The sequence below is a fragment of the Pleurodeles waltl genome, chromosome 6, assembly GCF_031143425.1.
Source record: "Pleurodeles waltl isolate 20211129_DDA chromosome 6, aPleWal1.hap1.20221129, whole genome shotgun sequence".
Classification (NCBI taxonomy): domain Eukaryota; kingdom Metazoa; phylum Chordata; class Amphibia; order Caudata; family Salamandridae; genus Pleurodeles; species Pleurodeles waltl.
Window position 1 is genome coordinate 1,681,084,613 of NC_090445.1, and position 16,808 is coordinate 1,681,101,420.

The 16,808-nt window shown below is 44.3% G+C and overlaps 1 protein-coding gene across 1 annotated transcript; it reads left to right on the forward strand.

The window, feature by feature from the left end:
• The first annotated feature begins 15,094 nt into the window (after positions 1 to 15,094).
• On the forward strand, positions 15,095 to 15,748 carry LOC138301810 (UPF0746 protein DDB_G0281095-like). The gene has a single exon (XM_069242311.1). It carries the CDS (start codon positions 15,095 to 15,097, stop codon positions 15,746 to 15,748), a length of 654 nt encoding a protein of 217 aa, XP_069098412.1.
• The last annotated feature ends 1,060 nt before the right edge of the window (positions 15,749 to 16,808 follow it).

Consider the following 16,808-nt stretch of genomic DNA (forward strand, 5'->3'; position numbering starts at 1 on the left):
ACATATGTTTAATGTATACTATTCATATACTATCAGTGTGAGACCTGTGGGGTGCATTAATGTATACTGTTCATATACTAACACTTTGAGAACCATGGATGCATTAATGTATACTGTTCACTGTGAGGCTCACATATGTATTAATGTGTACTATTCATATACTAACACTGTGAGAACCGTGGATGCATTAATGTATACTGTTCACCGTGAGCCTCACATCTGTATTAATGTGTACTATTCATATACTATCACTGTGAGAACCGTGGATGCATTAATGTATACTGTTCACCGGGAGCCTCACATCTGTATTAATGTGTACTATTCATATACTAACACTGTGAGAACCGTGGATGCATTAATGTATACTGTTCACCGTGAGCCTCACATCTGTATTAATGTGTACTATTCATATACTATCACTGTGAGAACCGTGGATGCATTAATGTATACTGTTCACCGTGAGCCTCACATCTGTATTAATGTATACTATTCATATACTATCACTGTGAGAACCGTGGATGCATTAATGTATACTGTTCACCGTGAGCCTCACATATGTTTAATGTATACTATTCATATACTATCACTGTGAGAACCATGGATGCATTAATGTATACTGTTCACCGTGAGCCTCACATATGTTTAATGTATACTATTCATATACTAACACTGTGAGAACCATGGATGCATTAATGTATACTGTTCACCGTGAGCCTCACATGTGTATTAATGTATACTATTCATATACTAACACTGTGAGAACCATGGATGCATTAATGTATACTGCTCACCGTGAGCCTCACATCTGTATTAATGTATACTATTCATATACTATCACTGTGAGACCCATGGGGTGCATTAATGTATACTGTTCACTGTGAGGTTCGAAGCTGTATTAGATTAATGTATAGTATTCACTGTGAGCCTCACATGTGTATTAATGTGTACTATTCATATACTAACACTGTGAGAAACATGGATTCATTAATGTATACTGTTCACTGTGAGCCTCACATATGTTTAATGTATACTATTCATATACTATCAGTGTGAGACCTGTCGGGTGCATCAATGTATACTGTTCATATACTAACACTTTGACAACCATGGATGCATTAATGTATACTGTTCACTGTGAGCCTCACATCTGTATTAATGTATACTATTCATATACTATCACTGTGAGACCTATGGGGTGCATTAATGTATACTGTTCACTGTGAGGCTCGAAGCTGTATTAGATTAATGTATACTATTCACTGTGAGACTCGAAGCTGTATTAATTTATACTATTAACTGGGAGACTTGCGGTTGTATTAATGCATACTATTCACTATGAGACTCGAAGCTGTTTTAATGTCTACTGATCACTAAATAACTTTGTCACAGTCTCACCATTTTTCTTGTCTGGGTATGATGGCCTTAGGACTTTGTGTGCACGTGAACAGCTAAATAGTAATAGCGCCTGTACGTCCCCCCATAATATGTGCTGTACATTGTAACTCCTGGTCTAGTCTCTGTCAGGAAACTCAATGGCACACCTGTTACCCCATGAGGCTCTCATTCCATGACCTTAGGGACTCATCAAGTAGCAAGCCTCTATAAGATCAAGAGTCCATTCTGCATTGAAAACCTGTGTGGCAAGACTCACTGCGAATTTTGATGGAAGCAACATTGGCTGCACTTTCAGACTACATATCCCAGCAACCCTTGGGTGGCAGCTATCTTGGGTGTGGTCTGGCCATAAATAGAGACACACCCAAGATTGTGTTTCTATTCTGCCTTGCTGGAAGATGGTATTGGCACTGCAGCTCTCTGCATAAAACAAAGGACAACAGCTGAGAAAAACGTGGTTCAACCATGCACCTGAAGTTGGATAGGAGTGCCTTTGAATGCTTTTAACAATTGATTTCAACATACTGGCAGGAACTTGAATGCAAATGTTTGGCATTTGTGGGATTGTGATGGTATTTTCTTTTTGTTCAGCCCTGTAGATATTTGGGTCTGAGGGAATACATCTCAGAATTGTGTTATGTTTATTTGAACATTCAGTTAGCAGGAATTTGTTATTCTGGGCCAAGAGCACGTTGTTGATTCTGTGTGATGAAGCTCCTTTGGCCCATTGTGGTACTCAAGCCAACGGTTAAAAGAGCTGTTGGAATTATGAAGAACTGTCAACTGTGCTCATTGCAAGCTTTGTTTTATGGACCAATCGAGATAGGAGTCTAAGGAGAATTAGAATTGTTCCTGTCCAGATCAATGTGGTATGCCATTGTTGTTCTGCGTGAGAGTTTAGGGCAGAGAGCGTTATAGGAAAGGTTTGATTGTCCTAAGAAATGCAGTTATAATCTGTGCTGTTCATGCTATTTTCCCATTAAGTTAATTTGAAAATATTAAACCTTTCAATGAAAGAAAAGCTGAATTATGTGAATAAAGAGGCATGTTTTAGACGGAGTTGAAACCTTGAAAGACTAAGGGGGTCATTACGACCCTGGCGGACAGCGTTATTTTGGGGAAAGGTACTGCCAACAGGCTGGCGGTACCTTTCCCCAAAATATGACATTGGCAGTTTGGCTCAAGCCAAACCGCGAATGTACCACTCCGTCCGCCAGGGTGGTAACGGCCGCCGGGCCGGAGACCTCGGTCTCTAGCCAGGCAGCTGTCACAATCCCACCCTCGGGATTATGACCCCGTCTACTGCCATGGTTTTGTGGCAATCTTGCTGCCACAAAAACCACAGCTGTAGGCATTATCAGTGCCAGGGAATTCCTTCCCTGACACTGATAGGGGTCACCCCCGCCCCCTCCTCCTCCTCAGAGTGCTCCAGCAGGTGACGGGACGTGGCGCTGCTGCCAGTAGGAGTGTCCGCCAGCGGAACACCGCCAGGCCGTATCATGGATCATGATACGGTCGGCAGTGTTTCCCTACCGCCGTCCGCCGCCATGACCGTAGCCGGAATTCCACCAGCCTTCTGCTGACGTTTGCTGGAGGATAGAATTTCCACAATCACTGGCTAATGCACAGGATAAATATGGCACCTTGGCTACCTGCTACTCAGAATATTACAGAATCTAGGAAAAGTCCACCTGAAGAATAATGCCCTGCTGGAAGAAGACGAACAACTTCTCTAGAAGGAGAGTATTCAATTAAGGGCTCAAATAATCCTGAACTGCTCTTCAAGGGCCAAGTGGTTGGCCTCCTGTTTAGCCTCTGCAGTGACACAAATGGAAGAAGAAGTCTTGACTCCAAGAAGTCCCAGCTGGCCACAGAGGACTAAACCCTGCATGAGATGTGGCTGGAGAGAGATCTCGTACCTAGAAGCCTGAGGCTTTAGGGCTGCAGGACTGACCAGGAGGAACTTTCCTATCACTCCTGGAAAATGTTAGGACTTTGTCATTTCTTTCACCCCTGGAGGACTGAGACGAGGTGCTGGCCAGTGAGGTTTCAGCTAAGCAAGCAAGAAAATCAGATTTGTTCACTCTGAGCTTTTTCTAATGAATACTGGTTCAGCAGACCTTCTGGCCTCATTGAGCCATGCCTAGATACAGCCTATATTCTTCCCCCACTGGAGGATACTGACTTCCAAAAAAGTGACTAAGGGGCATATTTGGAGTTTGGTGGACAGGTACTCTGGCACAAATGTGACAGATATCCTGCCTGCCTTATTACAAGTGGCACAGGATATAATATCCTTGAAATAAGGTGGACAGGACATCTGTCACACTTGTGATGAGTTAACCTATCCACCAAACGCTAAATCAGGCCCTAAGTCCAAAGTTACAATCGTGTAACAGGGGAAAGTGGCAAATCTTTATGACTCCTGAAGCGACGTCAGCAGCTATGGGATCCAGGGGTGTCCTGCTTGATGCTTTTGCAGTGGGAGCTTCACAAAAATATATCCAGCTAGGAGGGATGCTGACTGGCAAAAACCAGTTACCCAACTTTCCATTTCAATGGAAGATCCGAAGAAAAAAACTTTGACTAGACGACTTGCTTTGTGTGTCCGACTTCCACTCCATCACAGTCAGCTTAAAATTATGCATCGGTCTTTGTCAACAGTAAACAGTTACTTTTGAATAGTGATTTACTTTTGCTTGATGCTTTTTGTCTTAAAGTTTTATAAAATCATATCTGTTGTTCCCTTTAATCTGTTTTATTGATCTTAGAGTCTTTCCGCTCATTATATTTAGTCTATGTTTTTCTAGCTTGGTTTGGTAGTTTTTTTGTGCTGTGTTCTTTAGTGTAAAATTATTGCTTCTGCTTGAACTTAACATGCACTTCTCTAGGGACTGCGTTTTGCTTGTTCCACAGTTAGCAGGGGATGAGCAAAGATGCTCCCAGAACTCTGTTTTGACCTCACCAGGGTCGACTTAATAAGTGTGAAGGCGTCTCCCTTCCAAATTTCTAACCCCATTTCTGACAGTACATATAAGTGGAGTTAAGGAAGGTAAACCTATACTTACCTATATATACTTAACTTTTTGATATTTTGGTCTAGAATATTATGCCCACTATATTCCACTACCTCAATATTCCAGAGCTGGTATTATGATGGCAAATCTCCTAGCATATTCTGCAAGTGGCCCAGGCATGCTGCAGACATTTCAGCCAACTTTGTGCCCTCTCAGTATTGCTACATATCACAGGAGCGGTGGCACATGTTTGTTCAGGCATTTCTGGGTTCATATGTAAGCATCTGCTCAATGTGAAGTGGGTATTTCCTTATTAGCATGGGGCTGTGGCTCAATCGAAATGAGGGAAATCCATTGGTCATGCGCCTGTGTCATATGGCCATCGATGGTGCATTTGATAGAGCTGTAGGGAATATATCTGCCCCCACCACACATTTGGAGTGGGGGTATACAGAGGACTATATGCCCCACAAATTTTGAAATGGAATCCAAAGAATATACAGAGGCAGGCAATACATGTCTATCAGGAGTCATGCTACACACCACCCAAGTCTCCTTGAGGCACGCAGATATGAGGAGCAAACTGTTGGACCTCTTGGTTTTGTGTATTATTTAATTTCAGTTATTCATGTATTCAGCCTCTAGTAAAATCATTCTGTTTGTCAAGACAGCAGAGTAAGAGAAGGCAGGAGATGCTATTTATGTTATTGCTACTGATGGCTCAGAGGACTTGAGAAAAGGATGATTTTAGGAGAGGCTCAAACACTGCACAAGGAGACACTGGTGAAGCACAGCGTGATTTTCAGACAGGCACATGCTGTCTCTTTGTTTGATCATGATTGTCTGTGGAAATATTCCAAACAGAAAAGCACACATTTACATCTTATGACTATGCATGTGTACATATATTTAAGTGTCAGTCTGATTTAAGGTGTGATAAGTGTGTTTATTGTGTTGAGTACCAGTAATTAAATAATTGTTCCTGAAAAACACTGACTTTTGGTGTTGAACAGAAGCGAGAAGGATGTAACCCCACAGCCTCTCATCTGCACAATATGCAATCTTGAACGCAAATCTTGAATAGGCCTGGGTGGAGTTGACGGAATTCTGCGGAGTTGATAAAAAACTCCATGGAATTCCGCGGAGGTGGAGTTCCGTGTGCCACTGAGTGGTACCTTCTCCCGAATGCGTCTGATCTCGGAAGCTCTAAGCAGGGTCGGGCCGGGTTAGCCAGGCCCGACCTTGCTTAGCGCTCCCATGATAGGGCGCATTCAGGAGAGGGCCTCAGGCAGTGAGCGCTGCCGTTTCAGGGTTCTTCTCCGCCGGCCTGTCCTGTGTGCACTGCACCGGGGCAGGCCGGTGCACAAGAGGCCTGAAACTGCAGCTTTCTTTTGCTCCCTGCAGCCCTGGCCTGAATTCAGGCCAGGGCATAGGCAGTGAAAGCTGTTTTTACTGGCAATTGACCCCTTGGCTGCCAACGGGCTCTGTCCTGTCCTGTGTGCAGTGCAAACGAGGCAGGCTGGTGCACAAGAGGCCTAGGCAGACCAGTGCACAAGAGGACTGAAACGGCAGCTTTCGCTGCCTATGGCCCTGGCCTGAACTCAGGCCAGGGCAGTTTCAGGCCTCTTGTGCACCAGTGTGCACATAAGAAAAAACGAGGACTTACCTGGGCTCTCCCAGGGGGTCCTCGTTGCCAGTGCCGCGGCCTGGCTCTCTGCCTCCCTCTGTCCCCTGCACCCAGAATCCATTCCGGAGCTGCCGGCGAGCAGCTCCATCAACGTCAGGTGCGTAGTGCGCACTGCAGCCCAGTTATGGGCTACACAGCGCAGACTGTCTATGCTTGTGCTGTGTGGCCCATAACTGGGCTGCAGTGCGCAAGTGGTGAGCTCCGCTCCGCTGGCGGGGCTAATGGAGTTTTTGTGCGAAGTCTGCGCTCCAAGCGGAGCATGAGGTGCCAAAAAATCTTATCTCTGCCAGCACTGCGGAGCACACCGCCCACGGCCTAATCCTGGATTTGTCATGTGAGCAAATATGTGTGATCCCAAACCAATCACTTTACTTTACTGGGTATTATTGCTCCTAAGGACACTGAAGTCACACAAAACCCACTTATGTAAGGCTAATAATCCTGCTTCACATTTAGTAAAAAAAATAGCCTACATAAGTAGGTAGAGAATATGACAAACTGACCCATTTTGGATAACGCATACCAACATCACCAGGGCATGAAGATAAATTTAATGTTTTATGTTGAACAAAAAAAATGTATTTCAGTTAATGCCTCTCAATTCAGTGGTATACTTATATTAAATTAATTGAGACACTGAGCAATGCTGAAAAAAAGTCATTGTATTTTTCCATGACATTAGTTGTTGGATTGATATCTTTGATGGCCATGCTCGTGCTTTGGCTCTTAGATTCAAGCCACACTACCTGGTTTGGCTCTTCGCAGGCCTGTCCGCATCACTCCCACCCTCAGCAGAAATGTAGAGACTCTTGTGTCCTTGGACTAGCCGGAGATAAATAGGAGATGCTCTCACACATTGGGTCTCCGCGATTGAGCTCTTGGAATTCAGGCATGAACGGTATTATGGATCCATCAGTGACATTCCCACCGGGGGTACAGACAATGGGTAAGGCCCTTCAGCCCCTTCTAAAGATGGCCAGTATGTGCAATGAAACATGGCGCAGGTTTTGAAATGATGTTTCATTTCACTTTGCACATAATACACTAGCTTAAGAAAGTTAGTCCATTGGCTGGAGAAAGTGTCTTTTTTTCAAATTGAACTCATGTTTCCAGATTCCACTGGGCTCACTCAACCCAACTTCACACTCGCTTAAGGGGGGGAGTGGAAACAAATATGGATGGGCTTACTGGTGACTCTTATAAAGCAGGCAAAGATATCATGGCGCCACACCTTATTGAGTTATGTGTAGGCACTGCAGGATGTGAAATTGCCCCCCTCAACGTGAGAAGGACTCATCTCTCTCCTTCCCAAACCTGGGAAAGAACCCTTTAAACGTGCCTCATATCGACCCTGTTCTTTGATCAAATGTAACAACTCGATTCTAGCTACGATTCTTGCCACCAGACTCTCCCAAGTGCTTCAATGCATGATTGCCACTGTGGAGTTTGGATGTTTGCTCCAGAGAGAATCACGTTCCATCTTCGTATGGTCCTTGCAGAGCTCACCCAGCTCAACCTAGATGCTAAGCTGCGGTTTATGCTCCTCGATACCGAGAAGGCATTTGACTCCCTTGAATGGCCCTTCCTCATGGAGACCCTCTAACATCCCTACTAATATTTTAGCTCTTATTCCACTTTTGTACACTGGCTCGCATCTCTTTTAACGCTCGTACGTTAGATGCTTTTCCAGTAACCCGGGGTATGAGGCAGTGTTGCCCACTGTCTTCCCTTCTGTGTATACTGGCCATGGACTCCTTGGCTAGACAACTACAGGAAAAGCATATCCAACAAGGCCTTACTTTTCAGTGTGGATGTCTTTTCTTTTTCATGTATGTCCAAAGATATGTTGATCTTTCACAAAGATCCAAAGTTAACTTTGTCCCACTAATGCATGAAATTGTTCAAATTGGTACCTACTGTGAGATCTTCATCGATTGGTCAAAATCAGAACTATTCCCGAATACCGACAGTACCACACCAGTACCCTAGGAGTACCATGTTTGGTGCATTATGGACTCAGTTAAATATCTTGGTATCTTCCTGCATAGACACCAGGAGCAGGTGATCGGCCTTAATTACAGCCCAGTAATGGATACTCTGTTGCACTGCATAGATATATGGCTTTGGCTACAATCTCACTAGCTGGCAGGGCAGCCTGATTATAGTAATATCGCCTCACAAATATTCCTGGACACCCCAACAAACTTCTTTACTGCACTTTGATTCGCCTGATCAAGCTTCTCTAGTCGGATTGCCTGGGACCTATCAGTCCTGCCCAATGAACATGGGAGATTTGAGACCCCAAATCCTGAAATTTACTATTTTGTAGCTCAATGTCACTTTGCTAAATTTTGGCATTGCCCCGATGTACGTATTCTGGTGCAAGCCCAGACTAGCTGGATTCCGTTCACCTCCTTCCTGCGGCTTGACTTCCCTAATCCACAGAAGGAAGTTCCCACCAGCGCTACTACCAGCTTGGCCTGGAGATCACATTGTTGTAAATCAGGTGAGTTCTGTCTACATTGCTATCACATTGCTCTCCAACCCTCTGCTCCACTCCCACTCCAACGCATGGTGCAGAATACCTTGTCGAAGATGACTGTGTTGTAGATGGGCCACCTATACACTAGTGGCGGCTTTATATCTTTAAACCAGTTTTGATACAGCGCTAATCGTACCACGCTTGTCATCTTTATTTATGCTGGTTTGCGTGGTAGGGTGAAGAAGGTCTTGCCAGGTTCCCACAGGAACCTGCTGAATTCCTTCCTTTGACACAACTTATCACATCCACAGACAACACACAATGGTTCTCGAAGCTCTATAGCTTGGTGTCCTAATCTTGGGCAGCTAGGGCAAACTCTGTTAGAATGACCTGGGAGCTGGAGCTACTGGTGCCCATGCCCACCACTCATTGGAAATATTGTGATACTTAAACCGGTACCTTATCCATGAATGATAGCCCCAAATGATTACACTGCAAATACCTACATTGCGCTTACATTACTCCACGGAAGGCACAAAGAATTTACCCCCCTTCACCACACCTCCCGTTGCTGCAGGTAGGACTAAGCTTCATTCCTTCATCTTGCTTAGGACTGCCAACCCATCCTCAATCATTGGTGAGATACCCTCCTCCTGATTGCTGACATGACCCAACACACACTGCAACCTGATCTGCTGAAAACACTTCTTGGTCATGCCAAAGGGGTTCCGTCAGGGGTTCGGCCCTTACTGTCATGTCTCTCCTGATGGCCAAACATAGAGTAACTTTACAGCACAAAATGATGATGGGCGGAGTGCTGAAACTTTTCAAACACTCACCCATAGTCAAAGATCAGGGTTTAATCCATCGTTCTTTTGCTCACCATGCCACCCCAGTTTGGAACCAGCCATATCCAAATCAGTCTTGACCCTGTTCCCCATATGAACAATCCAGCCAAACGGCCAGGTCAATTACTCCCTGGACCGGAAACAAGCATCCTGGGACCGGTTTCAGGGTATCACCCTTCATCAGTCAGGCTAGCTTGAATCCGAGGCACAGTGAGCACGGGACCCATGTCTGGGCATTCCCTTCCCACTTAGGGTGACTTTTTTGCTTTTGTCACCCTGAGTGGGAAGGGTGTGCCCAGACGTCGGTTCTCTGCTCACTGCACCACTGGATTCAAGCTAGCCTGGCTGATGAGGGGTGATACCCTGAAACCAGTCCCAGGATGCTTGTTTCCAGTCCATGGAGGACCTGGCCTAGCAGTTCAGGCTGGACTGTTCCCATAGGGAACAGGGTCAAGACTCATTTGCAAATGTCTGGGTCCAGATATGTTGGGGTGCTACCCCAAACTATAGTCAGTGGTTAGACTTTTTGCCAGCAGCCTCCCATCACCTTTTGTGTGATCCGTCTGTTTGGTTTCTGTCTCTTCACTAAAGTCACTAAAGCCTGGTCATTCATCTTCCTATGTTTCTATTCTGTGGACATTCCGGACATCAACCTGTGTCTAACATTTATCGAGCTGTACCTGTGTGACTTCTGTTTGGCACAAATGGGGCTTTCTCTTTAGTGGCCTTGTGTGTTCTGGTGTTTGTTATTAAAAGTTCAAATGATAATAACCAAAAAAGGAAGCGGAATGCATGCATGCCTAGAGGCTAATTGGCAGGGTTAGGCATTGTCAAAGTGCTGTGATTAATACTTAAATAAAAATAACAGCATAATTGCACTAGAGTGTAATATCCGTCACCATCTTGTGGCGTTTGGTGCCTACAATGAGCCAATGAGATTAAACAAAAGTATAGTGCCATAAAATAAACATTGTATAAAGTATAAAACACCAGACTATTCGAGGAGCATAACTATGACGTGAATACAAAATTATAATACATGTCCCCCAAGGTTTGCTTATCGTCTCTCAATGCCTCCCCGGGTTTTCCTTAACACTCACAACAGAAGTTAAGTGTTACCTAAACTGTATGTTGCATGGACACTGCGGAGAAGCTGAAATCAATCGATGTACAGGATGAAAGGCTGAGACCCTGATGTGGATAACATGACCAACAGTGTTCCTGGGGTGGTAAAATGCACTTAACGGATATGTCTTTCTCTCTGTGGTATTAGCTGGTAATATCTGGCATCTGATGAGGTAATCTCATAAATCTACGGTACCATACACCTCCTCTGAGGTATCGCCTAAATCCATTTGTTATTGGAAAATACTTCCAGATTTAACTGTCAGCAAAGAGATTTCCTCTGGTCATTGGTTAAAAATCTGTTCCGAACTGTAAAAGATTGTAGAAACAGTTACCAGCGCCAACCTTATTGGCAGGATGTTGAGGGTCAGTTCTACCTCGTAGTCTCAGGGGTTGGTTCTGCCAAGAACTAAAGTTGCATGCTACTGGAGCATGGGTTTAACCCACTGAGCTGACGTACCAGCTTTTTGCATATACCCTGGTGGTATCTAAAATAGGTATTGAAGATAGAGAGGGCCAGATCTACAAGAAAGAGGCGCATCAGTCCTCATTCGCCACTTTTTTTGCGCCACTATTAGTTCTACTAATGTCACCATGGCAGCGCTTTATTTACAATACAGCGCACCATGGCGCATGTTAGCAAAAGAGGGTCAGAATTTAAGATGCTATTGTGGTGCTTTGCTGGATTAGCGCCATTAATTATGGCGCTGGTACAGCAAAGCACTAGGGAGGCCTAAAGGTTATTATGGGCCTGTCAATTTAACACCTGCAATGTGCAGGCGTTTAAATGATGGAAAAATGACGCAGTGAAATCTTGTAGAAATACACTGCGCCATTTTTTGCAGCCTCCCTGCATGGGAACACCCCTCTTGCTTACATTATACCTAGCGGAGGCATAATGTGGCGCAAGGGCTTACAAAGTGGCACAATGTTAGCATTGCGCCACTTTGTAAATATGGCGTGTCAGAAATGCCTACCTAACGCCCAGTGATTTATTTGTAAAAAAAACATGCCGGTGCGGAGAGCTCTCCTCTGAAACATGCAGCTGCTGAAATTAAATGTGCGAGCACAGAATCCTGAGGCAGCGTAATCCTGAAGCCATCTCGGGCCTCTTTAATCCATTTACAGCCACTCCCCGCCCCTTCGGCTCACTCTTGCAGCTATCTCCTTTCTCCCTTTGTGGTGCTTTTAAGTTTTCCTCTTCCTCTGTCTTTCCATACGAGTCTTTTGCTCGCAGTAAATACTTGATGCACAAAAATAAGTGCCGGTGCTCCGCACCGGAATCAACAAGCACAAATTAAGCACTGCTAACGCCACATTGGTGTGAAAAAAGGCGCTAATGAGGTACAAGGAGGCGCAGGCTCAGGGGGGTTGTAAATCTGGACCACTGTGGGCTGGTTTGTACTATCATTTTTAGCAAGGCGAACAGTGTTATAAACGAGTGGAACTTTTCTAAAATGCAGTGAACCAGTAGGTGGCGCTTTATCAACACATTAGTATCTGAAACTGGTAACCCATTGGAAATAGGCGGGGCGAGGGTCCACGGTGTGAAGTTCCGGAAACTTTGTGGATATGTGAATGTCCTCTGAAGTCAGTGGCGATATCCGCGCTCCTATCCTAACCTATAGTCGAACGAGGAGAAGGGGTGTATTTCTGAACCTGTTGACGTCATGTAGGTCTCCGACATTATGGGCCCAGTTCCCAAAGCCTTAGGTTTGGTTGTCAGAATTCTGCTCGCGTGCGATTGCTGCCTTGTGTTCTGCACAAATGCTGCGCTCATGCCTACTTGCCTTGTGTCCCGGATAGTAATATGCTTATTTGTGAAAAAAAACTCATTCCAAACATACTCTTTATATACTGGAAATGTTTTTATTTGTGAAAAAACTAATTCCCAAACCCACCCTTTACATACTGGAAATGTTTTGATTTGCGATAAAAACTAATTCCAAACACACTCTTTATATACTGGAAATATTTTTATTTGTGAAAAAACTCATTCCCAAACACGCTCTTTGTATACTGGAAATATTTTTATTTGTGAAAAAACGCATTCCCAAACACACCCTTTACATACTGGAAATGTTTTTATTTGTGAAAAAACTAATTCCAAGCACACTCTTTATATACTGGAGATATTTTTATTTGTGAAAAAACTCATTCCCAAATCCATCCTTTACATACAGGAAATATTTTTATTTGTGAAAAAAATAATTCCAAACACAGTCTTTATACTGGAAATATTTTTATTTGTGAAAAAAACTCATTCCCGAACCCACCCTTTACATACAGGAAATATTTTTATTTGTGAAAAAACTAATTCCAAACACACTCTTTATACTGGAAATATTTTTATTTGTGAAAAAAACTAATTCCCAAACACACCTGTGTCCCTTCTCCCATTTCAGCTCTGCTAGTACACTTACTCAAGCCCTGGAAAGAAATACATTTATATCCATTTCAAGGACGGAGAAGTACATGCGAGGGATGCATGACTGGCTACCTGTGCTTGCATGCAATCACTCACCTGGGCAGGTGGACCAGCCAAGACTGTTCACAAATCCGGCCCTGAACCTACATGTGAGATCAAGGAAAGGTCACCCCACCGGAAGTCTCTAGTTGCAAATCTCGTTATGTGGGCAAAATCTTGTCAGTCCAAATTCTGTTAATCGGGAAATTATGAACGCACATGCCGATGCCAGTCCCAACTCTCTTGAATCGGGAAATTGCTGATGCGCCTTCCTTTTCGCACACCCAAATCGCACAAAATGTTTTGTGACTCTGACCTAATAGGTAAGCTTCCTCACTTGACAACGCTGTGTGATCCTGTGCACATTAGTTCACGCTGTGGCTCAGTTTCGCTATCTGCCAAATTAAAAACAATAAAATATTTTTTTACCACTGTAAAATGGCTTCACACATGATTGCATTATGATGTAAGCGAGGGGTAATCAGAGGGGGACATAAGTGTAATTATCCTGTCGTGGTGGTACTGTGAATATTTTATGTATCATAGTAACACAAATATGCTTCTATATTGATGCAGAACATGATATTTCTCCTTTAATTAAAACAAACACGTTTGATGCAGCGGAAGACAGACGTTGCCAAGCAATGCAAGCGTGATGTGTACAACGACATGCAGCAGGCACAGTCGTACAAACACATGCAGCAGATACAGTCATACAAAGACATGCAGCAGGCACAGTCCTACAAAGACATGTTACAGACACACTCGTACACAGATATGCAGCAGACATAGTCATACAAAGACATTAAGCAGGTACAGTCATACAAAGACATCAAGCAGGCACAGTCATGCAAAGACGTGTTACTGTTACAGTCATACAAAGACATGCAGCAGACACAGCCATACAAAGACATGCAGCAGACACAGCCATGCAAAGACATGCAGCAGACACAGCCATACAAAGACAAGCAGCAGACACTGACATACAAAGACATGCAACAGACACAGCCATACAAAGACATGCAGCAGACACAGCCATACAAAGACATGCAGCAGGCACAGTCCTGCAAAGACATGTTACAGACACACTCGTACACAAATATGCAGGAGACATAGTCATGCAAAGACATTAAGCAGGTACAATCATACAAAGACATCAAGCAGGCACAGTCATACAAAGACATGCAGCAGATACAGTCAGACAAAGACATCAAGCAGGCACAGTCATACAAAGACGTGTTACTGTTACAGTCATAAAAAGACATGCAGCAGACACAGCCATACAAAGACATGCAGCAGACACAGTCATGCAAAGACATGCAGCAGACACAGCCATGCAAAGACAAGCAGCAGACACTGACATACAAAGACATGCAACAGACACAGCCATACAAAGACATGCAGCAGACACTGACATACAAAGACATGCAGCAGACACTGGCATACAAAGACATGCAGCGGACACTGACACACAAAGACATGCAGCGGACACTGACATACAAAGACATGCAGCAGAGACAGCCATACAAAGACATGCAGCAGACACTGACATACAAAGACATGCAGCAGACACAGCCATACAAAGACATGCAGCAGACACTGACATACAAAGACATGCAGCAGGCACAGAAATACAAAGACATGCTACAGATACAGCCATACAAAGACCTGCAGCAGACACAGCCATACAAAGACATGCAGCAGACACTGACATACAAAGACATGCAGCAGACACTGACATACAAAGACATATAGCAGACACAGCCATAAAAAGACAAGCAGCAGACACTGACATACAATGACATGCAGCAGACACAGCCATACAAAGACAAGCAGCAGACACAGCCATACAAAGACATGCAGCAGACACAGCCATACAAAGACAAGCAGCAGACACAGACATACAAAGACAAGCATCAGACACTGACATACAAAGACATGCAGCAGACACAGCCATACAAAGACATGCAGCAGACACAGCCATACAAAGACATGCAGCAGACACTGACATACAAAGACATGCAACAGCCACAGTCATACAAAGACATGCACCAGATACAGCCATAAAAAGACATGCATCATACACTGACATACAAAGACATGCAGCAGACACTGGCATACAAAGACATACAGCAGAGACAGCCATACAAAGACATGCAGCAGACACAGCCATACAAAGACATGCAGCAGACACTGACATACAAAGACATGCAGCAGACACAGCCATACAAACACATGCAGCAGACACAGCCATACAAAGACATGCAGCAGACACTGACATACAAGGACATGCAGCAGGCACAGAAATACAAAGACATGCTGCAGATACAGCCATACAAAGACATGCAGCATACACAGCCATACAAAGACATGCAGCAGACACTGACATACAAAGACATGCAGCAGACAATGGCATACAAAGACATGCAGCGGACACTGACACACAAAGACATGCAGCGGACACTGACACACAAAGACATGCAGCAGAGACAGCCATACAAAGACATGCAGCAGACACTGACATACAAAGACATGCAGCAGACACAGCCATACAAAGACATGCAGCAGACACTGACATACAAAGACATGCAGCAGGCACAGAAATACAAAGACATGCTACAGATACAGCCATACAAAGACCTGCAGCAGACACAGCCATACAAAGACATGCAGCAGACACTGACATACAAAGACATGCAGCAGACACTGACATACAAAGACATATAGCAGACACAGCCATAAAAAGACAAGCAGCAGACACTGACATACAATGACATGCAGCAGACACAGCCATACAAAGACAAGCAGCAGACGCAGCCATACAAAGACATGCAGCAGACACAGCCATACAAAGACAAGCAGCAGACACAGACATACAAAGACAAGCATCAGACACTGACATACAAAGACATGCAACAGACACAGTCATACAAAGACATGCAGCAGACACAGCCATACAAAGACATGCAGCAGACACTGACATACAAAGACATGCAACAGCCACAGTCATACAAAGACATGCACCAGACACAGCCATAAAAAGACATGCATCATACACTGACATACAAAGACATGCAGCAGACACTGGCATACAAAGACACACAGCAGAGACAGCCATACAAAGACATGCAGCAGACACAGCCATACAAAGACATGCAGCAGACACTGACATACAAAGACATGCAGCAGACACAGCCATACAAACACATGCAGCAGACACAGCCATACAAAGACATGCAGCAGACACTGACATACAAGGACATGCAGCAGGCACAGAAATACAAAGACATGCTGCAGATACAGCCATACAAAGACATGCAGCATACACAGAGATACAAAGACATGCAGCAGACACTGACATACAAAGACATACAGCAGGCACTGAAATACAAAGACATGCTACAGATACAGCCATACAAAGACATGCAGCAGACACAGCCATACAAAGACCTGCAGCAGACACTGACATACAAATACATGAAGCAGACACAGCTATACAAAGACATGCAGCAGACACTGACATACAAATACATGCAGCAGACACTGGCATACAAAGACATGCAGCAGAGACAGCCATACAAAGACATGCAGCAGACACAGCCATACAAAGACATGCAGCAGACACTGACATACAAAGACATGCAGCAGAGACAGCCATACAAAGACATGCAGCAGACACAGCCATACAAAGACATGCAGCAGACACTGACATACAAAGACATGCAGCAGACACAGCCATACAAAGACATGCAGCAGACACTGACATACAAAGACATACAGCAGGCAC